General features: G+C 39.3%; 1 protein-coding gene across 2 annotated transcripts in view; it reads left to right on the top strand.

The window, feature by feature from the left end:
• ATG5 (autophagy related 5) overlaps positions 1-24,698 on the top strand; it is a 99,491-nt gene that overhangs the window by 65,211 nt on the left and 9,582 nt on the right. Inside the window, exon 8 of one of the 2 annotated variants that reach the window (XM_033056526.1) lies at positions 22,923-23,054. In XM_033056526.1, the coding sequence (XP_032912417.1) occupies positions 22,923-23,053 (131 nt within the window). In that variant the 3' untranslated portion in view covers position 23,054. Of the gene's footprint in view, positions 1-7,302; positions 9,639-22,922; positions 23,055-24,698 lie in introns of those variants that run through there. The other variant, XM_033056524.1, reaches the window with a different exon arrangement.

Below are 24,698 nucleotides of genomic sequence, written 5' to 3' on the forward strand. Positions count from 1 at the left end.
CAAACTGAAAACAGACATTTAGGAAAACTATGACCTTCAGTTGAAGCAATTGAACTCGTATTACTACCAATGGTTAAAATGAGTGATATTGTCTTGTTGCTGACAGTTAACTAAATCTGTGTCATCATGATTTATTTGTATTCATGTTGAGTAGCTAGAGTCTATCCAGGAACTGTAATTCTTATTCTCTAAACCACATCTTGTGTTTGGAACAATTCTTATTTCAGACATGGAATCATTTTGAGAAAGAAATTTGTACTGAATAATGAATGCACTGACCTTGTATTTATGCGTGTGAGTTCTTTACCTGAAGTCAGCTTCAGTGGCTTTCCCCAGTGCTGGTGAGATATGTAGGCAGGAAGGAAAAGTTAGTCCTGTGCTTTCATGTCACCTATCAGCATCTAAAATTTTTGAGGTCAGGGGAACCTTTTGTTGTGGCTAGGCTATTGTAGAGTTGGCTTTGCAGAACTCTTTGTGTGTTCTTGCTCTTGGTCAGAGGATACTGAACAGCATATTTGCTGATGTGATCCAGTGTGTTATGTGTGTCTCCTTAAACTGGTCATTGTTCTAGCTTGGGGGAGAGGGAGAGAATAAGGATTTTGGTAGTTTGTGTGGTTGAATTGAGGTTAAAAGCACATTAAGATCGCTATGGAAAATGACTCACTTCTAGCAATAGAGCCTACTGCTGTGACAACATGGTCATTTTTGCACAAAATGGAATTCAAGAAAAAGTAAGGACAGCCTGGGATATGCTGGGTGAAATAGGCTAGTGTGAAGCTTCTGAAAGCTCATAAGATTTTACTTTAAAAATACTAAATTCTAACTAAAAGAACCCTGCTCATGTAGTAAACTTAGACCTTGAAGCTATAGTTTCTTAAGTATGAAATACTTGGTTTTAGTAAAGAGAACATGTTTGCTGTCTGATGTATTTGTGTTGGGTTCATTCGAAGAGCAGAATATGATTTGGCCATGAGATTTGGCCAAAATCAACTTTTTACGCACTTCCCGTGAAATGGCATAGGTATTGAGCTCGTTAATACTCAGCTGATTAAGTAAAATTTCTTCAGTGTACACATTTATTTTTCTATTTAGTCCTTTTATATTGAGGCTGTCATTACTATGGAATCAGAACACCTCACCATATTTCTGTACCTTGGTCACTATTGCATATACACATGCCAGAAACTGGTTGCAGATGTTCCAGTTAGATTGGAGTTTATGAATGGAAAACCCTGTAATAATATGTGTTGGTTTCTAATACTTCTTATAAGGTACTGAAGAAAAATAAAGCATGAGTATTTAATATATACATAGGTTTGATTCATTCTGTAGCTATGGTTGCCTACTGAGCAAAGAAATATTTTGCCATGAATTTATAAATATGTGGTATCTGCCCATAGTAAGTACTACAAAAGTGGTGTGAAAATGTTCATAAATGCTCCTTAGCTTAATTGTTTTTGCATTTTATGAACGTGGGTTTTTTTTGTAGCACACACAAAAATAATTGTGAAGCTTGTAAATGGTATCCTTTGTCAATTTTAATATTGGACATTGGAGCTATTTGGACAGGTTACTGTTAAATGAGGTCGATGCTCTTCGTCAAGTTTCAGGGCTAACAAATTAAAGCATTGCTGACCTTATTGAAGTTTGAGGGTTTTTAGAGATGCTACCTACTTAAAAGTGCAAAAAAGTGAAGTACATTCATCAAATACTTGTTTTTCTTTTCTACTACTAGTGCTGAAGTCACTGGCAGAGAATTTCTTTAGACTGTGAGGCTTGTTTGGGGCTCTGTATGTCCTAGAATATCCAACCTGAGGTGCCTAGAGAGGGGAAGAATAACTTTAGCCACTGTCAAGAGCTTTCCTACTACGTATGGTTACAAATTAGAACACAGTCTTTGAATTTGCTTGCTAATATAGAAGAGTCTCTTGTAAAAAAGTGCACAGTTTCATGTGTGATCCTTGGTGCTAGACCAGAAGTCTAGCTTCTAAGAAGGAAATTTTCACTTTTGCTTACTGGAGATTTAGCCTTGCCCGGCTTTGGCTTCAGGCTTTCAAAATTGGGTCAGCAATGTCTTTCAGTACCAAACTTAGTGCTTGCACACTATTACTCACACAAAGCACATTACTGAAAGCTATGTTTCTGTAAGTAATTTCCTGAGAGATCCCACAGAGATAGATTAAAATCTTTCCAGTGAAGGTGTTGGCATGTCTCTTTAGATTGCGAGATGTCCAAGGCACCAGGTGCTGAACACACACTGTTCGCCTGCCAGATAATCTGAGGAGCAGAAGAAATGGGGAGGAAAGCAGCCACACCACAGTCACAAAAGCAAAATTCTGCTCCTTATAATGCTGTCCCAAGATGAGTTTTCCTGCAATATAGCCTATTGTCAGGAAAGCTTTAGTATCATCTTCTCCAGAGCAATGATGTTTTCTGAAGATAAGAATCAAATGTCTATGGCTCACTTCACAGCTGGAAAAGCTGGCATCCATTGCACTTCTAAAATGCTGCTACTGCATGGAACTTGGTTGTGTTTACTCCTTTCACATTTTAGTGCCCTTGTCTATAGTCCTGTGGCCTTGTACCGTGTAAGAAATGCATTGTTTCCCCTGATTTGAAGGACCAAGTTCTATTTGCCTTTTCAGAATTGTAAAGCCAATTTTATAAATGGTGCTGCCTCTGACTACAGGCAGATTCTAGGACTTGCTATGCAGAGAACTTGCATACTGAGGATTCTAATTGAGTACTCCAGGGGCACTTTTGCTAAAGCCTGAATATCTTGTATTGTCTATTGGTTAAGGGATTTAAGCCTGCTAAATTGCTCTGACAGGTGATTGCTTGAGGCCACAAATCAGAAGGGAGGTATTTCATCCCACTAAAGAATTTTAAGTGGTACATCGTGGATGTATTCTGGCTAGAGGAGCTGATCTTGTGTAGGTGAAAGGGAGTATATCACTGCAGCAGTGGTGAGCATTGAGGTGCTAATCTGGGTAAAAAACAGTGAAATAAGTACCTGTGACAGAAGCAATGCCTTCTAGCTGTTCTGAGCTCAGGTACTTCAATCTGTCTGAAAACTAAACCAATCTTTTATCTCCATCTTCAGTTTTTTTCTTTTAAATAATAACATAACTCAGTAGAAAATTTTATTTAGATGCATCAGTGGTTATGTGCCACAATCTGAATTGATGCTGATTTTCCTAATACTGAGTAGTTTACTTTGCAAGCAACAACTTATATAGCTGAAGGAAAGAGAAAAACTTCTACTGTGTGATATCATGACACCTTCTCTATCTGCAGATTTTCTTGTTTGCTATTCTGCTGTGTCTTGCTGACTCCTGGATACTGAGGGGTTTTAAAGGAAGCTGGGGATTAGCAACAGTGAATATTGTAGTTAGAGCATTCCCCTTAAAGAAGAGAGAGTGGACTCAAGCTGCCTCAGGTTGAGGAGGGCTTTGAGCCACTCTCTCAAGGGCTCACTCAAGATGGACCAGGCTACTCTCTCTTGCTTCCTTCCAGCAGATGCCTATCTGCAAACGAGAGTGCCAATATTTTCTTGTAGTCGTTTCCTCTTCAGGAACACGGAGCCACCTTATAAGTGGCAGAAAAGCCGATCCCTTCTGAAGCCCTTCACTTCAGAGGTTCTTGTTTCTCTCAATTTTCTATACAGAGCTGGAAAACTCTTCTGACCTCATATGGTCTGATTAATTAGCCTGGGTTTAGTCAACACTTTGTGTTGCAGCCTTGAGTTAGGATCAAAGTTAAGTGAGCTGGATGTCTCAAAAATGTCTTAGTACATAACATCAGAAGTGTCTTAGTATATAACATTTAAGCATAGTTGTCTGCCTTCTGGAGATGAAATATTGTTAAGTTTTACCAAAAGGCTTTATAATCTGTGCTTAGAGCTTGCCTCTAGTAACTTGACAGGGCTATAGTACGTTCTCTATTGATGCAACTCCACAAGGAAAGCAGAAGAAAAATCATTTAATCTTGGGACAACCACTCTGATAGATAGATGACTTAATTAGTTTTCAGGGTTTGTGTTTTATTTGTTTTTGTTTTTGTTTTTTGGGGTTTTTTTTGTTTTTGTTTTTTTTTTAAATGCCAAAACAGTGTTTGTTACTGGTGCATCACTTCAGTAACATAGAAATACTCAGATTTTAAGTAGCATTATGAAAACTTACAAAATGCATATTGCTATGCTTTTATTTTTCTGGTATTTCCACTTCATCTTACTCCCAAGAGTAATTTGCAGCAAAGAAAAAAAAAAATCTTAGGTCATGTGATAAGTAACATGTAACTCGGGTCTGACAGGACTTTAAGAGGACAAAAAAAGTTGGTGAGGTTACTGGAGAGCTTAGTGATTTTGAGGAAATCCTGGGGTTTTTTTCACTACATTACTGAACATTGTAGAATGGATATTGACAGTAATGATACCATCAGGTCTGGACCCTGTACACTGCAGGTGAGCAGTTATTTGCCCTAGTTTTCACAGGCGTTATCCAATGATATTGAGTAGCATTACTCTTTTAAATTAGGTTGTTTAAATTTTATACCACTAATATATGTTGTGTTTAGCAACTTCTACATTTTTAGATGCATTTTGTCAGTTTAAAAAGGCTTCTTGTGATCATAGACTGTGGGGTGGGGAAGAAGAGGACAGCAGTTGATGTGTCAAGATGCATCTAAAATCATGGAAAGAAAATTATTTTGTAAATCTATTAGTCAATCGTATCTCTAAAACAGGTGGATGAAGTTTTCTTGATAGCTAGCAAATCATTCAGGACTCAGATCACAGCAGAAATGGATAAGAATTAGCTGTTGACAAAACAAGAATGCTCTTCAGTAATTTTTTTAGTGTATTTGCTGTTTACAACTTTTTGCTACAAAAAGTAGAGAAGAGTCTCTATGAGACAGACTGTAATTTATAATCGGATGTGTGACGGAAAATATGAAAGTTGAGGAAAGTTTGGGTAAATGTGCCTTAAGTGAGAGTTTATGGTTCCTAGTAACAAAAGGAGAGAAGAATGTTGAAGTAAAAACAATGGATTTTGTGAAAGAAGGCTGCAGTAAATACAGAATTGGGAGATAAGATCTCTTCAGTCAAGCCTCAAGGGGAAAAGGAATTAGGGAGAAGTGATGCTTTGTCAGAGATAATACTAAAGCACAAACAATGCTAATGCAGAGATTAGATTTTAATTAAACTGTAAATTCTTCATTGACCTCTGAGGCTTTCTCAGTTTGCCAAGAAACAGAATAAAAGACTTGTATGAGAAAGGGACAAAGCTGGATAAGGAACGGAGACACCAAGATTACTACCTGCACTTCATTTTAAAGCAAGAGTAGGCACGTGCACACACATACAAAATATTATATTGCACAGTAATGGAAGAGCCAGAGAAAGTGCTTATAATTTATAAGCCTTTCCTACAATGGCAAGAAAATTATACTGAAGTTCTGAAGCTTTTAATCTTGTTTTTTGCAAGTTTTTGCTAAAAAGAGTTAGATGCATTCTGTCATCTGTTTTTATGCAGATTAGTTGTTTCTGAAAATTAAATAATGCTATGAAATATTTTAAAAGTCACTAACTCATATCAATTTTAGGAATACCATAGGTAGATTTTAATTTTAAAGTGTTAAATATGTATATTTGGAGGTTACTTAAAAATATTTAGATCTCCTTAACTTCTAAGAAGAAAAAAAATGGTGTTGTAAATGAATGAATGCACCACCACAACTGGGTCGCTGAGATCTTTTGTTTTGGAGTTTATTCTCTTGGCAGTCTGACTGGGAGTGTTTCAGCCCAATAGATACCTGTTTTGGCTTGAAATACCAGAAACTGTTTTTTAAATGAAGTGTTTTGTTCTTCAGACTTGTCTGCAATAAAACCAGAAACTATCAAGTGTTTATATGCTTAATTTAGTGTGATAATGTGTGTATTATACTATTTAGTGAATCAAGACTTCGTACAGAATATACCATATGTAGGTAACAAGTAACAAAAGTATAATGCTTTAGTTTAAGCAAACATAACTGCTCTTGCAGGAAGAATTATTACTAGCATAAAGTCAACTATGTCTTTAAGGATGATTTTTTTGCCAGCATAATTTAACTGTGCGGGCACAGAGAACTGGTTATACAAACTTCTTCAAGCAGCTGTCAAATCATTTTGGCTATCAAACAAACCCAATTTTATCTGTGTTACAAAATAGAAATTACACTACAACTGGGGCCGCTGAATGAAAGAACCAGTAATGGTATCTACACTTCTAGATTTTGCTCTTTTCCATGCAGCTCTTGGTGAAGATGGTGGTTTGTTCTGTTATAAATTCACTGGAGGGGGACATAAAATGCCAATTAGTGAATACAGTAATACTTTTGAGTACTGAATGTGGATTTCACTGTGGTAGGTCCATGTGAGAATGCCATAGTATAGAATAAAATGAGTGAAAGGTCACTGCCTACTTTTCTCCCCCCAACCATTATTTGAAGCATATTTAATATGCTCTTCTAATCCCTTGTCTCTGAAATAAATTTTCATTTTTTGCTGTTTTTGTTCATGTCATGATTGTTATGTCAGTTGCTTTAGCTGGTTCCCATCATTTGAATTAAAGGATCAAAGTACTTACTTCCTCCGGGACAAGTATAAATAAAAAGAATTGAAATATTCTTAGAAAATACTCTTGTTATACTGGGAACCATTTGCTAGCTTAGCTTTTCCAAGAGATGAAACTAAGAGAGAAAAAGCCAGTGCCAACTCTGCCTTTGGAGTAACTCTGAAATATCACTAGTGATTTATGTAAATTATTCTTAGCAAAACAAAATTACTTCAGGAATAATGCATGTATTATATTACACACAGTCCAGCTTTTTCAGGAGATCACAGTATTAAGAGTACAACTTACCAGTATGTTTTAGGAAGCTCAACATTTTAAGTGTGATCTGTGTAAAATTCATATGCCTTACAGCTGGGTGAGATGGATGTGTGTTAACTGGGTTGACAAGAAGCTGGGATCACTGTAGGATAAGCTGGGATCACTCTTGCAACACATAAAGAAGAGTAGCACTTCATTAAGTTTCACGTAATTCCTGTTTTTTCTTGGAATTAATTTTAACTCAAAGTTTCTGTTTTAGATGATACAAGTCTCAGCTTTCTCCATGCTGGTATTTCCTACTTTTCGTTCTGTTAAATGTTGAACTCCGTAACACCAATTAAATCTACCGTAAATTAAGTATGAGTAAATGTTTAATCTTTCTGTGAACTTTGAATGGTATACTAGTGGTTTCTCTTTTTCTTTGAATTAGATGGAGAGCAGAAGACTCAAGTGATGATTCATGGAATTGAGCCAATGCTGGAAACACCCATTCAGTGGCTAAGCGAACATATGAGCTATCCAGATAATTTTCTCCACATTAGTATCATTCCCCGACCTACTGATTGAAACTCAGCTATATTCCTATGAGGATCATTCTCAAGCTGGAATTCTAAGGGCATGTCAACTTCTTGCTTCTGTCAGTCTTGACAGAGGCAGCCTGACCAGAAAAAAAGAAACCAACAAAAAGCCGAAACAAAACAAGAAGTCCTCACTGCTGTAAGCCAAACAGGAAGAGAGATCCTATCACCAGATAAGGGCAATTGGGCTGATCTTATTTTGCATCACTGCTGCGTTTGTTCACTGCTGTAATTAAATCAGTTGCGATATGAAAGAATTCACAGGACTTCTGCAAGTCTGCTGTTTTCTTGTAAAATATAATGAAGCTGAAACTGTGAGCTGAAGAGCAAATGGAAATATGCCACTTGATTGTATTTCTGATTAACAAATAAACAGGGCTGTTTCCTAAAGAGGTAGTGTTTCAGCTTTGAGGGTGGAAACATTGGTTTAATTTTCTAGAAAGTTAGACACTGAGAGATTTGGTTACCAATAGCTTTTTGTAAAAGATCAAATTACTGTAAATCCATCTTTCCTTAATGAGAAGTTCATGTTTACAGTATATGTATTGGTATGCAAATGATCTTTTAACTTTGATAACAAGCAGTGAGAGATTTTAAAGTAAGCCCGTGAGCATGTTTTGTCAGTTAAAAACATGCACAACTTAATAATTACAAATACTTTTGTATGCTGTCACTGAATACTGCAGTGTGTTTATTATTCAAACCAGTTTTCATAGACTAGCAATGATGTAGGATAATTTGTCTCAGGATTCATCATGGAATTTATTTGTGCTCATCTAATTTTTTTTCTTTAAGAATATATTTTCTTAATTTACTTTAAAAAGTTTTTGTTTTTTTTTTAAAATAAGCTACATGGATGTTGCAAACAGGATTGTATCCTGCTGTTTATTCCCATTAACTAGGAAACAGTTAAATCATAGAATGATGAACAGATTGCTTTTTAATGATTTTGAATTTTGGAAAGCTGAGGCTTTTCCAAGCTAATACTTTCTTACATCTGTGATCCCTGAGCAATCAGTCCACAATTGGGAAGCTTCTAATCTCATTGCACTGATTTTTTTTCTTAGTGTAACAGATGTATTTTTAGGTTATTGGATCATTTTGGTTTCTAAATGTTTGTTACCATTGCAGATGCTACTCGAACTCTACCAATTTTTTTTTTGTGTTACACTAAATTCATCAAATTCTGTGCTCTATTGCTTTGTCTGCAGTTTGTGGCTTTTTGTGGCACAAAATTATGTTTATAGTAGACATATTATCGAATCTGTCAAATATTATCTGATATAAAGAAAGCATGACATTTTTCTTTCAAAAATAGTGGCTATCAAAGCTCCTACTCACAGTCTTGGCTTGTAAGTGTTCCGGTAATTCCCTGTGCTGTTCCCATTCGTTTCCATGCTCCCTTTATGGTAGGATACTTACCTGTATCTGAAAAAGAAGATGAAAATCAATCAAATGAACAAAAACCTCTTTCTGAAACAAGAGGGGAAGGATCTCCATGGGTGAGGATAGGGTTGAGGCTAAGAAGAGCCCTGAGGGCAGAAAAAGTCGCAGACAGATTAGATACTGTTTTAAATGTTAATGAGGAAATAGCATTAAGGAAATGGAAGGGTAAAGGTAGTAATGAAACAAACCTATGCTGTATTCTGCAGGACATGAAGAATTTTTGAAACAAAACAAACCATGCTGGTCTGTGTTTATGCAGAATTGAAATATAATATTCTTATGGTGGGATGATTTAGTTGAGTTATTCTAATTTCCAGTTCTGTTTGGAATTTTTCTTACAGTGTTGAATTGGCATTTATAAACTTCCTTAGGCACACATATCTAAATATTTTGGAGATTTTCAAAGTCCTGCCAATGGATAAAGCAAATATTTTATAGAGTCTTCATATTTAAAAAAAAAATCTTTTGTAGGGATAATTTTTCCATTAATCAGGACAAGAGGCAATACATTTCAAAAACTGTAGAGATTGTGTTTCCTTTGTTTTAAGGTAAACTGGAGTGAGTCACTGAATATTTTAATATATTCTACACCAGCATTTTAAGTATACAGCTCTTCTCATGGCCCATATTTGCCGGTAATCCGACTTTAAGGCCTAGCATGGAACAAAGAAATAGCTTGGCTTTAAAACATACTCTTTCCTCTTACTTTAACTATTTAAACTTTATTAAAAAATAAAACAAAGTTTGAGTCTGTCTTTATTTCCAACTAAATAAGGATCTTTGTCATGGAATGACAAGAGTATTTAACTAAGACGTAATAAGTAGGAACTTCTTAGAAGAGGTTCTTAGAATATCGTCATATATAGAATGGGTTCTGAATTAAAGCATGTAGGTATCTATTCTTTGTTAAAATATCTGGTTTTGAGATAGGCATAGTGACATTTCGAAATGTCACACTAAACCTGAGTAATATCTCTTGAGAGAGAGGTAAAAAGACATTCAGAACTAGATTTCAGATTTCTGTACTTTCAAGTTACACTACCAAATTAGCTTGTTGATGAGTTTAAAATGGGAGAGATATTTTCTCTCCTTCCCTTGCCTTTCATGTCTCTACAATTCAAGTAATTCAGTTTCTTTAACTGTGAAATGAAACACCAGTTTCTCTGAACTATAGATTGAAGAACACAAAGAAATACAAACCAGCTATGCAAACAGCTACATGAAGAATTTGGTGTATGTCAGGTTTTTATATGTATAAAATAACTAGCATTATATGGAGTTTAAAGGTGTGGTTTAGGTAGCATTTATATGTATTAAAAAACACTTAGGGGAGAGAGGCAGTCAAACACCACATTAGAGTTGGAGGATCTTGACTGCAATTGAAACTGCCAAAATGTGTCCAATTTTAAAATAGCACTTTCCACTGAAGATGTTCAAAGCCATAATCCTTGCATCATTTCACTAGGTCAGTAATAGAATTAATATGTTGTGGAAACAAATCTGTGATCTAGCTAACTAATACTCATTATACCCTGAGCTCTCACCATAACTGAGTATAACATGTTGGAAAGGGTAAAGCCTGTTTGCAAAGTACCTTGTTTACAGGTGTTGGAATTTGGAGGATTGCTTGCTAGACTCTTGTCAAGTGTGTTTTGCAAGTTCACAAGCACTTCTTTAGAAACCTCTAGAAGCTTGGTTCTTTTTCAAAGAAAATCAGTGGGGAAAAAGCAGTCAATAGCGCTGTTCACTAAACCTGTCCCTTCAGTGGCTGCCTTACAGTGAAAGACACGTGGAGAGGGTGCACGAGTGAGAGCTGGTGATGCCTTATTTTGTACAGATATGTATATAATTTCTCCTTGTGTAATATTGTTACTTAGTGTCCCAGCTGACATAACAAACCAGACACCTTGTTATTCTTTCAGCTAGACAGAGGCACTCAAGTATTTTTATTACTACAAAATTAAAGATCAGAATGGAAACTATCTGGCTGAAACTTGCACCTTACGTGCTTTTCTGACTATAATTAAAATAATCTGCACTTCAGAGGTTTGATTTCCATCAGTCATGTGTGCACACACCCTCACTGGATTTTTTTCCACAGCTCAAAATTAGCAAAATAGGCTGGTTTTCCTTCATTTTAAAGTTTATCTGAGTCTGTACAAGGCAAACAGGAGAAGGGGATCAGGCCATGAGCCTAAAGCCCTGAAATCGTGGCATGACGCAGGAAGTCATATGGTTTCTTCACCATTTCCACAGCGACCATTTTATCATATGAATCCTGGCCCTTGCAGATTCTTCTTTAATTTGCATCTTCTCTTTATTTAGCTGATGCTTGACCTCAGCTGAGTACTGATGAGGCTGTGCCTGCCCCGGCTCCGCAGCTCCCATCTCTCCTGTGCAGGATTACCATCGGTGCCTTGTGTGTGACTAAAATGCCCATCTCTGGGGCTCTCCCTGACACTTCTCGGATGAGTTCATTTCTGCTGGCTTTTACCACAAACTGGGTGGCCCGGTAGGAAAGTAGTGAGAGAAGGGTGCAGAGGAGGAGAGAGGGAAACGAGAGGAATTAAAAAACAGTGAAGGTGGGGCTTGAGAGAAAATACTCTGTGGGGAGTGAAATGACAGAGCCGGATTCTTGATCTCACCCAGGTTTCTCATTCACTCATCACCTTACAGCTCCCACCACGTGCTTTCCTTTCCATCCTTTCCATGAATACAGTGCAATGGCTTTCACCTGTGGGACAAAGTGTCTGGCACCTCTGGTGTTGCCTGGAGTGAGCAGTCACTGAGTGTATATTTAACTTTGATGGTTTAGCACTTTGCTGAAGGAGGCCTTTATTTACAGGAATTGTTTCAGAGCTTCCTCCTCTGCAGCAGATCTTCTGCCTAGGCTTCCTTCATGAGAAGAGTCAGAATGGGGAGGTCCTGCTGCAGAAAACATCCTGCACAGGCATCACAGGTCCCTGTTCCAATACACTGTATGTTGGAAAGTGGGGATGGATGGATGAGTCACTAGAGGACTTTTCTTTCATGAAAATTACTGTTTCATGTCTCTGAAGTTTTCCTTTACGTTGTTCTGAATATTTCATACAAAACAGCAGAATACATTTTCAATGTGGGTAATAAATGCCAAACACAGTTTTGGTCACAAGCCTTTTCTGTTTCATTTTCCGGTCAGAATAAAATACCATTATATGGAGTTTAGTTGTAGAAGAAGATGTCAATATTTGCAATGAGTCTGTATAGGCAGTAGAAAAGAGGATATGTCCATTGCAATCATCAACATTTCTGCACTGTACATCTCAACACCTTTCAATATGAAGATACATAAGGACCTCTGCTGAGACACGGTTTTGCTGAGCCACCCAGGCAGTTTCTCTGCCAGTTTGGGAGGTCTGCTCCCCTGTGGAAACTCTCCAGTTTTGGTTTATTGTATATAAATTTATACTTGATGAGAAAATTTATACTGTTGAGAAAATGACTGGAAGAATAGCCATAATGGCAATAGGGAAAAAAAAAAAAGGGAGAAAAAAAAATGAAAAAGAAAAAACTCTTAATTTATTGCTCAAATGGAAATGTCCTTCAGTAAGAAACCATGATGCCAGTTTTCAGTGAAATTAGTGATGTCCTACTTCTGGTTGTGCATTCAGTTATTTCAGTGGTAAGAGGGAACAATCCTAATGGGTCAGCTTACAATTGCCTTGAAATATATATAGTGTGTTTTTAATTAATATGCCAATAACAGGAATGTCTTGTTTTTTATTCTTTCTCTCCCTGAAACTGTAATGCATTCAAGGGCTCTGCTGCAGCTGGCTTCCTCAGGGAAGTGCAGCATGAATTGTGTCCCTTCTGGCTTCCTAGATCGCACTGGGGTCAGTGTCTTTTGGAGGTACAGGGGAAAACAGTTCTCTGCAGCTTACCTACTTGCACTCTTCCCTCCCTCCTTCCCCAAACTAGATGCCACAATTTTCCACCATGCAACCCTTTTGTTGTTGTTTTTGCATGCACTGGACAACAAACCAGGTGAACTATAGCTACTGAGCATGATGATAATCATCTCCAGCTGTCATTTTGGGGGTCTCTGAAATTTAGGTCTTTCAAGCTTCTGAGCCACACCTCTAACAGAGACTTGTTCTGGGGTAGCCACCCAAGTTTCCAACAAGATAATACAAGGCGTCAATTAAATTCTTTAAAAATTGGCACTTATGTACATGGAAGTATTCCCAGCCTCCATTCAGGCTGTTTTTGCTGTTTCTGTGTAATCAGCTTTCTGGATACTTTCAGAAAGCAAACCTCACCAAGATCATGTGCAGGGAATGGACGATGCCTGTTGCACAAATCCCTTGCCCACACCCAGCTCAGCCCTTGCTTGTGTCACTGCACGCAATTAACAGTGCTCAAAACCACAGCAGCTCCTATACCAAAATGCCATTTGATGGTATCGGGACACTTGAGCATTCAGGAAAAAAAATTATTTAAATTTTAAAGGGAGTTTATTCCTCAGCATTAGAAAATGCTGAAATAATAAAAGGCATTGAGTGTGTAGCATCAACAAGAAGATCTTTGCTGCAAATTATGATCTGGATGGGATAAAAATGCCTCCCTAGTATAATATATGCTTGAAATTAATTATAATATATTTATGTGTTCTCCTTTGATCCTAATGTGTTGTGGGGGCGCAGTGCTGAAATGAATGTGGATACCATCAATAAAAGAGAAGATCCTTAACAACTTAATGTATGGGCATGTGCCACAGTTGCCACATCATAAACAAGGGTGTAAGCTTTTCAGAGCTGCCCCAAGATAGGGAACTTTTTACCTCCTCTTGTCCCAGGGTAAACAGGTTGCTAGTGTCTCTGAAAGCAGTGGCACTGGCCACTGGGAGGGATGAATAATTACTGTGCATTTCCCAGATGTGCCGTAGACACAAGTGTGCTTCCTGATCTGATAGGAGTGAAACTTCATCTTTACGTGCAGGATTTATGTTATTTTGTTATTTATGTCAAAGAGGGCTTCAGGGATTTGAAGTAACCTTAGGCATGGGATCATTTTGTTGACTAGCCTTGCTGCTAATTATTTGAAACAAATAAGACACTAACATTTTCATGAAGTTTCACTGTGGAGTGAGATAAGATCAAGTGTCAATGGTGTGACTGGAAACTTCTTGAGAAATATTTAGGTTTATTTTGCAGTGTCACGTAGGATCACAGGAAGAAGAGAAAACTCATGCCTGTGCTGGCTCTGCTGAGGGTTTTGGTAGGTCACTGTTTGCCTGAAGTTGTGAAGTATCCCTTTGCCATTCAGATCATGTGGTAAGGCTGTTGTTCTGGTGGAAGAATCTCCTTGCCCAAGATAAGGGTTGAACTGAACCTGAGTTTGGTTCTTATGAATTCTGATGATGATAACTTCACTGAGCACAAGCCACGTTGCTGCTCAGCAAGTTTGTAGGTTTATTCTAGATTTATTTCCTTGCAGAGATAAAGTCTGCTGTTTGTTCTGAAAAACTTCTACTTTAACGACTGAAGAACACCTTAGCTTTTCAAACTAGAGGAAGAAGCTAGAGCTAGGAAGAGCTAGCAACCTCCCATGATGTACCAGAAAGAGAGAAAACTCAAATCCTGTACTTTTCATCACTTCACAAGCTTCTTGATGCAGCATAAGTGAAAGGTTTCTCAGTAAACTGTTCGGGGTTCACGTAGGGAAGAGAACTGGGGGTCTTACTGCTGCTTATGTTGATGTCTTTTGACTTTGCAGGCAGAACTTATCAGCCTCTGTCAAGAATCTGCTGTCCTTCCTCTGCATGAATGTGGAAATTCAGCTTCCAGGAGAACTGCCGTTTCAGTTTTACTGGGGGAATGAATTGGTAGAAGCTTGGGAATAAAAGACGATGTGTAGAAGGTTGATTATGGCAGAGGATCCTTCTCAGAGCTGTGTTTAATCCTGCTGTGGATCAGGTGCTGGTCAGAACTGGGGTTGTATTGAACCATCTGCTGATGTGTCAAACAAGTCTGTCAGTAATACCTGTGTGATGGCTTGGGCATCAGAAGGGACAGATGCTATCATGCTGTGCTGTGCAAACTTTCAAGAGTGTGTGATCCTGAGTTTGCAAGATGGCAGGGTTTGGTAAATGATGCACAGCCTGTATGGTTTTCTTATGGAACAACTCTTTCATGGCATGGTACACCATTAACACGAGGAGCATTGTTTTATTTATCTCAGCTGTTGTTCCTCTGAAACTGCTTGGTGGCTAATTTTAACGAATGTGTGTCATGGTTTAGGAATGGTATTCTACAATTTAGTGTTCCCACTGAAACCAAACTGTGCTCTGCTTGCATACTTCCCCTTACCCCTGCCATGGGATGGAGAGGAGAATGGGAGGTAAAAAAGGTAAAGATCACGGGTTGAGGTGAGAACAGTTCACTGAAAACAACAGTGAGATGAGAAAATGAACAGTAAGAGCAGCAATATTAATGGCAGAGGGCACAAGAAAAGGTGAATGATTCACACAGAGACCCCCTGACAGCGCCCAGCTTCTCCCTCCACCACACTACGCTGATCCAGAAGGGAACCCTTTCCCTGACCCTTGAGTGGGCACAGAACAACCTCCAGGTCCTGGCTACGGCAAAACTAACCCTATCCTGGCTGGAACCAGGCCGATTGGAATGGAAATCACTGTCCTGGCAGGTACAATAGCCGTTCACCTTATTTGCTTACAAATGCCCCAAGCAATCACGTGTGTCACCTTCCTGCAAATGAGGCAAACCCTGCTTGGCGCTCAAGCCGCTGAGGAAGAAAACTTTTATATTGTAACATTAAAGGCAGGCACTTCGTTTTAATCACTTGCCAAAACAGCTGAAAACAATTATTAATTAATAGGAAACATTAACTTTTAACTTTGCAAGCTCTCCAAAGAAGCGTCTGTGACAACTTGCATCTGGATTTATGAAAATTTGGATACAGTGAAAATGGGCATCGTACTGCAAAGGTCGACTGCCTTAAATTCATTTTAAGTGTACACATAGTGCTCTTAAAATTAATGTGTTTATAAACCTAAATTGGTTCAGTTGGATGCCTTTTGTTCTTTGTGGCTTCATTTGAAGCAACAAGAAAAAGCTGTGCTTGTTTGTGTGTTTAACCAAAATGTTAAATGCGATTAATCCACCAAAAGCATACAAATATTTTTTGAATAATAGAGGCGCCCCTTTCACAGTGTCTTAGGTATTTAGCACTATGGTTTGGCGAATAGAAGGCAGCTTCTTCACATCTCATAAATAAAATTTTAAAAATCTTTTGCTTGGCTTGTTTAATTTGAACCAGCACAGTGCAGCACCCTCAGTTTTTCTTCTTTGCTTTGATAAGGCTGAGATTAGTATGTATTATTAGTATGTGGGAGACGGCATTCCTAGTGGTTTAGATTCTGGATCCCGGATCCAGAATTAGATTCTGGATTCTGGATCCTACTTTCCCTTCTGAAAAATACTGTGTCTGACAAATACAGCTCCCAGGAAAGGGTGGGATGAATATTGCAGTCTGAGACAGAGATCCTGTTTGATCTGACTAGCGGTGTGACTATTTGGGGATTCATCATGCAGATCTATTGCTTTTGCCTCTTTTGTCCAAAAAATGAAAAAAATTCCTTGGACTGGCAGAAACACAATATCCAAAATATTTCAGCAAGATCAGACCACAAGAGTTAGTTATCTTAACAGAGGATCTTGAGACATGCCAATTATTTTAACAATGGGAGAGTGGCTCCTTAGCCTGTTTGCTTCTAGACAGTCCACCTCTCAGTTATTGAGCAATTTATGGGGAATCATAGGATGACTTTAGGAACTGCATATTCTTCACCAGTTAAAATATTGTTTCTAGCAAATGTGAAAACTTTGCTTTTGACACTTGCTCCTAAGACTCTTCTCTTAAAAAAGGTGTGTTTTCATCCGCTATTTAAAATTCTTCCAGTCCTGCTAAAACAGGAACTCGCTCTTTGCCAGGTAACTCAATCCTAGCTCGTCTTCTGTGCATGGGACTGAGTCTTAATGCCAAGGGTTGTCTGGTCTCAGTTGTATATAACGACTGGGAATCATCTTAGTTATCCTTGTTTTGATCAAGGCACAACACATGTGGCCACTCACCAACCTGTGGAAGGCAGATGGGCCTATGTAGTCCTATATTTATGGTTAAGAAGAAAATTGTTACACAGTTCAAAGGTGAAGTTGTGCCTTCAGATAATAATGCTTTGCTTTTCCTAGAATGTTTTACACAAGTCTCATAAAGAAATAGAACTTGTCCTTGTTTTATCAAATAGTTCAGACATTAATAGCTACTGAAATGATGCCTACAGCTCATTTCCCTTTCACTTCTCCTCCCCACCCAGCACAGTGCTCTGATTAGAAAGGAGGGGTTGCAATGGTGCAGACATATGGATGCAACAGCTTGAGTCAGATGTATAGGAATGAAAGGCAGTGCTGCTGCATTGGCAGAGTGATATCTCTACTCTGGTTGATAGTGGTCAATAATCTCAAAAATAGTGATCATATAAATACCTGAGTATTTTATGGGCTGCACTATGGCAACTGCTCTGCTTCAATTTATGTTTGTACCTGCTGAAGTCTTACACATTTATCCTGAAATTACTTTTTATTACAAACAGTGGCTGTTTGCGCAAGGAACTTAATAATCTCAAAGCAGTTATCTTTCTTCAAATACATATTGGGTCAATACCAGCTTTTTCTCAAAAGAAGGGGGAAAATTGATAGTCTAATACATCTCAAAGGCAGACTGAAGGAAAAAAAGTGATTTCTGCAGTAGGTTGGGCATTTTCTATTTTTCTGTTCTCTACCAGCTGTTGCTTGATACACTGCTCTGCCTGAGGACTTGCACTAAACATTCACCTTATCAAGCATAGGCTAACAGTGAACTGCACTTGTGGCATCACCACAGCATTGTGACCAATCACAAATGAAAGCAGTAGGTTGCTTCTGGTTACTCACTGGTGTATTAGATTTCGAGTAGCAGTACCATTTTCGGGTTTGTAGGTTGTGCGTAGCAGATGGAAATAATTACTTTCAGTGTGCTCTGGGGTATTGCTAACTGAGTAAGAAAGACAGCGTGGCTTCCCTCTCCTACCACCCAGGCTTTAGGATATGCCTAGTTGGAGTGCTGCAAAGATCTGGATTGATTCCTGAGTTTCATTTTGGTGGTTTTCATCATTTCTACAGAAGCAGTTGAGGGATAAATGTAAATTCTAAGTATCAGCCTCCAGAAAAGGTGTGAATCTGATCTGTGATGGCTCTTTTTGAGAATGAATTTAGTCTTGCTTTTAATGCTTGATTTTGCATGGGCTGTGATGATTTGGGGTTTGTTGAGACTGTGAAGTTCTTTTATGCCAATTGGTTTGTGCCTTTTAAGCAATATTCTTTCCAAAGCTCTCAGTGCCAAATCTCAGGTACAGATCCCATGTAGCAGAAACTTCCCCCAGGTCTTGAGTTTCCTAAACGCAGTCTGGGACTGCAGCATCCTCTGATGCTTCTGCATGTAAGAAGTTGTTTGGATTTGGTCTGTTCCTCTCCAGCTCTTTGGATCTGCCAGCCCTGTGAAAATAATGGGATGTTAAACTTTTAAAATTAAAAAATAAAGCATGATTTGATATGTCAGGTATGAGGACAACTGCTGATTCCAGTACACCACTCTGTGCTGTCCTGGTTTTGACTGCTGTTTCCTGTTACTGTGGTAGAATTAAATTTGTGTTATCCTCAGTGTTATCCTATGTTTACAGGACATGGGAGCCAGCAGGTTTCCATGTATAGAAAGCCAGCATTAAACAAGCAATTTGGTAATCTTTTGCAGTTGTCCTGAAGATAAAATGCATTGTGCTGCCACAGAGCAGTCCTCAGAGCACCCTTTATATGGACAAGCTGTTTCTTTATGCTTGGCCAATTCGTTTAAGATACAAAAGTACCCACCAAGCCTCTTTCATGGCTTTCATCTGTATCTGTGGAGCGTTTTGCAAATAGAAGTTGGGAGATTTGCCATCCTTGCCAACAATATTGCAAACCCCAATTCCAAAACAGGGAAATGCCCCCTGTCCACACAGAAATTGAACAAATGCTGACTTTTGCAGTTTTTTGATGTCTCATGGCATTAAGGCTATAGTATGAACATTGAGGGAAAGCCTTTTTCCCATCAAAACTCTCAAACAATCTTACAAGTGACACAAAGCTGCGTCCTCTGTCATGAAGAGAACACCAGGGAGAGGCAAGGACGTGCAGAAATGAATGAGAAGGTTTGGTCAAACTGGTCTTTTGTCTCACATAAGATTAGCAGAATGCTATTTGTTGCAGTCTGTTCTTGAAGTACAAATATTTGTCCTATTTTTAAAACAAAGAAATGTTGATTTGATGAGGATCAACAGAAAAGAGTGCAGGAAGCTGCTGATGTGAAAAATTTTCACATCATGCCAAGACAACATTTTTTTATCAAGGTGTCACTTTGCAAGGTTGTATGCGGATGATGTTTTGCTGCTACAGCTGGAGGAAATGAGACTGATGAAAATTTTGTGTGTGAAAACCTGTAGAAGTTGACTTCAAAGAGAGAAATGTCCATGAAACATGAATGCAGGAGAGATATTCCACAAGGATATTTCAGCTACCAGGAATATGACATGTTTGTTGTGAGCATCTCTGCTCTCAGATTTGCATAGGTGGAGATGAATTGATTCAAAACAGAAGGATTTTGATAAACAGATACTACCTTCAGTCAGAGCTGAGTAAAGAGGAAAAAAAAGGTAGGTCATATTCAAAACAACGGAAACTCACCAGCTTAATTATACACTACGAATGGCCCTACTCCTCAGCCAGTGAAGGTGGAAAAATCCTTATTAAATGTTATTGGTACACATGAAACTGCAGTCTTCAGGTCTATGCCAGCTGCTTCTGAAATCACCACAGAGGATCCTTTATGGCCATGACTTTTCCTGAAGTCGTGTGGTTTAGCCTACAAGTGAAACTTAATGGGGTAAGATGAGAAGGTTTGGATTTGATCAATGAGTTGGTATATGGTTTGTTGCCTTCTGTTGCTGTTCTGCCTTGTCAGTTGAGAAATACTAAAAACTTTGGGCAAGATGAATTAGTGAAAGTAATGCAACAGCTTTGATAATGTAACTTTCATGATGGTTAAAGGATGTCTCAACACCAATTATATATGATAAGTAATAAGAGTAAGCTAAAATTATAGCCTGACAGTGCTTAGGAGGGAACTTGGAGGATGTGTGTAATACATTTTCTTCCTTCCAAAACTTGTTGGACTAGCAGCCTGACTACAGGAAAATCACTGTAATTTAGCTTTTGCTGGCAGTATCAGCAGTGGAATCTAGGGCATAAATACATTGCTTTATGTATATCTTAGCCCAGATCTAACATGGGAGCAAGTGAATATGGGAAAGCTTGCACTGTTGTTGCATCTCCTTTTTTTAAACAGGAACAGGGTCAGCTCAGGCTTGGTTGTGCTGCAAAATAGACATACACTCAAAAACATTAACTTTATTTCATCCCAAACATCTTATTGAAGGGAAATATGAGCCCAGGTTTTAGCCAGTCCAAAACAGGGACCCTCAGTCAGACAGCAGGGCTTCTCCCCAGCAGCCATGGAGGGGACAGATGAGGAAACTCATGGTTCAGGTCTTCAGGTTTGGCACAGGAAGGCAGCTCCCATTGCACCCAGCCCCTGTCTGGGATGAAAGCAGTGATCACAGCAAACCTGAACTGTCCACATGCTTCACATGTGACAGAAACATTTGCATTTCCTTCAGCCTGGTCCCTGGGAAGCATTTGACACAGCTCATGGGCTTTGAGTTTTGTGTCTGGGGCACAGTTTGTTTCTTATGGTAGTCAGAGGCTACAGACAAGAAGAACTGTGAGTCTTGGTTTTAAATTTTGGAAGAGTAGAGTAGCCAAGCTTTACACTTGCACTGGATGCATTCAGTTCCAGCTCCTGTGAGCCAAGGAAGCACTCATGGTGACATGTTTTGCCAAATGAATTAGCAGAAGCAGACTCAGCCAGCCCCAAGTGTGTTGTGGGCCACTTTGGTAGCCCTTTTTGCCAAACTTGTAAGAAACCTGGGAACTGCTGCAATCTGGAGAGATAAACTTTTGAGCTTGTGCCAGCACACACCTGTTAACAGGGCTTTGTTGAGGTCTTTGACCTCCAAACATAGATAAGCTGCTCTGGGGTTAGGAGATTTGAAGCTGCCGGGCTGAAATCCAGCACGCTGCAACCCAAGCTCTTTACCTTTTCCTTGGTTAAGAGGTGCTTGAACTATTTGGCAGGGAGCCAGTGAGGTCTGCTGGGTCTGCCATGGGGCAAGGAGTTACGATGAAGGACCCAGTTTTTAATTAATCCAGGCCCTTGTAACTCTCTAAGTAGCTTGCCCAAAGTCCTGTCGGTGCAGGGTCTTCCGAGTGTGTGATGGGGCAGATGAGGCCTTTGGTTCTGCTGAAAACTGAACTTCAGTACAGATCATTAACATTTTGGCCTGACTGGGAGAAAAGTTCTAGAAATTATCCATGTGATTGTATCTCAAGGGGCAGAAGGCAGAGCAGAGCTAACTGACTGATGTTTCTCTCTTGGGCTGGAGTTCAGCATTGCCCCATGATCTCTGCTGAGGCTGTTTTTTCAATAAAATAGAATTCTGCATGAGGCTGTTCTTGGTGTGACTTCTGTTTATAGGAGATGAGGATGAAGGAGAATTCATAACCAAAAATTAGCCTAATTTTTTTCCTGTCTGCAGTTCTGATGGTAGGGTGCAGGATGTGGGGAAACTGCTTTGCTGCACCAGTCTGGAGGCATTACTATAGCTTTGACTGAGGTTGCAGGAGATGGTCCTTGCTGCCAGATGTGCCTTGGCTTTACTAACCTATGTGATTATTTTTGTTATGCTTTTGGTTCATGGCAGGTATCTCTCAGAGATGGAATCTGTACTCTCCTGCACTGAAGTACCTACGTGTGAAAAAGTGATGATGTGGTAACTGTGACAGAGGTTTTTGCTGTAGCAGGGACATGTAGCACACCCCTTTTTAGTAACTTTTCCACATATTGGGATGGAGTTTGCTAGGAGAAGGACTGATTGACATGATACTTGTATGGTCAACTGATCAAAGCTGGCAGTGCAGACTCCTTTGCTGCTGGTAGTGACCGAAATGGTGATTATCAATAAATGGCAAATGAGTGGAAAACCTGGATATGCCTGCCCATTGCTTTAAAAATTCACCCTCACAGGGGCTTTCAGATCCCTCAAATTTTACTTGCTCAAAGAAAATTCATAGAAAAAAAACAGGCTCATAACAGGAAGTTTATTCTTTTCATTTATATAGTCTCTGTAAATACAGTGTGTTTGTTAATATGGTATAAATTGAGCTGAGATAAAAGATCTAAGAAACAGAACTCCTGCCTGAGTCCTGTGTGGTGTATATTTAATGAATTTTCACTTAATTATCCATTAATATGTATTAATAAAATAAACATGGCAATTGAACGGTACAGTACTAAAATACTGTTCTGAAAGAAAACCACATTGAGTAAACTAAAACGACTGCATTTCTTACTAATCTACACAATGCATTTAATTTAAAAGGAGAATTTATAGTATTTGAAATATCCTACCACATACTGAAACTTTTAGTGTAAACTGCCACTTTCTGACTATCACATATTGAAATACTTGTGGTGCATAGTGAAATTTATGTTACATTGTGTAAAATATATAGTGAAACCGAACTGATGTATAATGAGACACACATGTGCCTGCAATGACTTATCAGTTCCATTATTTTCTAACTAACATTATTTTCATGACCAAGTTTTTCTGGGTCAGAGGAAGAAAATGGTGAAGACTGGGACTGATACTACAATGGAGAGTGTAGACCCAAACTTGTGCAAAAACCTAATCAAGCTGAATTATCCTTTGTCCTTTCCTCAGATAAATTCTAAATGTAAAGTCTGCTAATGGTTACAACATGTCTCTCTTTCTCAGCCAAAGCTTCATTACGAACATCAACATCACCCCAGCGAGGGAAATACCACCAGCCACAAGTAGAGAGGCCGGGTGCCGAATTCTCAGCAGTTTTTACCAGAAGGGGGCTGCTGCACAAGAGACCCTGGTGAGGTATGTGTGGCTTTGTGAGAGCACCCTAGCTCAGGTTGGGTCATTCAGACCTACTCAGGCTTTGTGGGAGGGGGTAAAGTAGGCATCCCAGACCTGCCCTCCTTTGTCCACCAGTGCTCCAGACATCCTGTGAAGGCTCGGGGCGGATAGGCAGCATCACTGTGACCTGCAAAACATCTCTCCATGCTGCTTAGATTTGTTTTTTTCTTTGTCAAGTTAGGTCCTGACTACACAGGCAAGCATCCCTGCTGGGCAGGGCAGGCAGGCTGGGTGTGCCCTGCTGCTGGCAGGGGAGGGCTGTGGCAGCCAGTCCAGCAGCTGCTGCCCTGCTGCTGACCTGGGGTGCTTCTCTGCAGCGCTGTTGTTTGCAATTACCAGTTGCTGTCCAGCTTCAGCAGTGGCTTGGGCTGAGGATGGCAGCTGCTGAGCTGGCTGGCTGGCTTGGGAGGTGCTTTTATCCTGGTTGTCTGTGATCTTTGCAGGTCCCAGCTGGTGCAAGCCTGCAGGATCTCTCCAGCTCTGCTCACTCTTGCCCAGAACTTGCTGCTTGGACCACAAGCAGACCGCTGTTTCCGAGAACTTACCAAAAAAGAAACGGAGGTCCTAATGCTGCTCAACCAAAAGAGTAGGAAATACACCACAAGTCTCCCACCTCCTTGACAGTCCTATTCCAAACTCCATCAGAGAGTTTTCTTTTATGGGTCATCTTTTACCTGGTTTTGCAACCATGCCAGGATGACCAAAGCATTTAACACTCAGAAGGTGATAACCACAGTGAAATTCCCCCCTTCTGATCTGCCTTGATAACACTCAAGTCAAGGTGTGATTATCTCATCCTTGCATTGGACTGTTGGCCTTTTGCTAAACCAAAACAAGCTAGGCCATACTGAAATTGAAAGACCTTCCTACTTCACAGCTGTTGTGCAATCTGTTCTCATCAAGGATGGTTAAAGGCACAAGACAAAACACACCCTGCATTTGAGGGTAAGGTGTATTAACCTTTCCACTTGGAATGCCTAATTGCTCAAATATTGCCAACATTGTTCAAACTGCCAGATATGTTAGGGAACAGGCAGAACTGGAGGGACGACTCTATATGAGGGGTATGACAAATTTATTGGGTAAATTGTATGGGAGTGCTTAACCCTTCTCTCTGTTCTGTTTTTTGTAAGGACAGTTGCCAAGTAGAGTTGGTCATGACTAATTCATGTGAGGAAACAGCACAGAGAAGTTAAACAGCAATAACCAGTTTAATTTCACTTGTTACCAGTAAGGCCTAACTTAAGTTTCAAAAGGAGATGAAAGGTAAATTTGCCATTTGCTCTCTATGTTTTAAAATCTGCAAGAGAGCTTGAATAGTGACATGCTCTGTATTACTAATGCTACCTCTGTCCTCAGAGCAGAGGGAGGAGACAAATACAATTTAATTTCTGTGTATACTAGGAAAAAAAAAAATCTCCAAAACTTAGATTTTGTGTTTTGTTCTACCCCATTCCAAGCTTTTAAAAATCATTCTAGAGGTACATTAGTTATCCCTGAAGCAGGGCAGATCATCCCCATTGTTTGGACAACAATGCCAAACTGACCAAGATGATACAGGAACATTTTCATGAGGGAGAAGAAGGAAACATACCCCAAGTATCT

Source organism: Catharus ustulatus, chromosome 3, assembly GCF_009819885.2.
Source record: "Catharus ustulatus isolate bCatUst1 chromosome 3, bCatUst1.pri.v2, whole genome shotgun sequence".
NCBI classification, from domain to species: domain Eukaryota; kingdom Metazoa; phylum Chordata; class Aves; order Passeriformes; family Turdidae; genus Catharus; species Catharus ustulatus.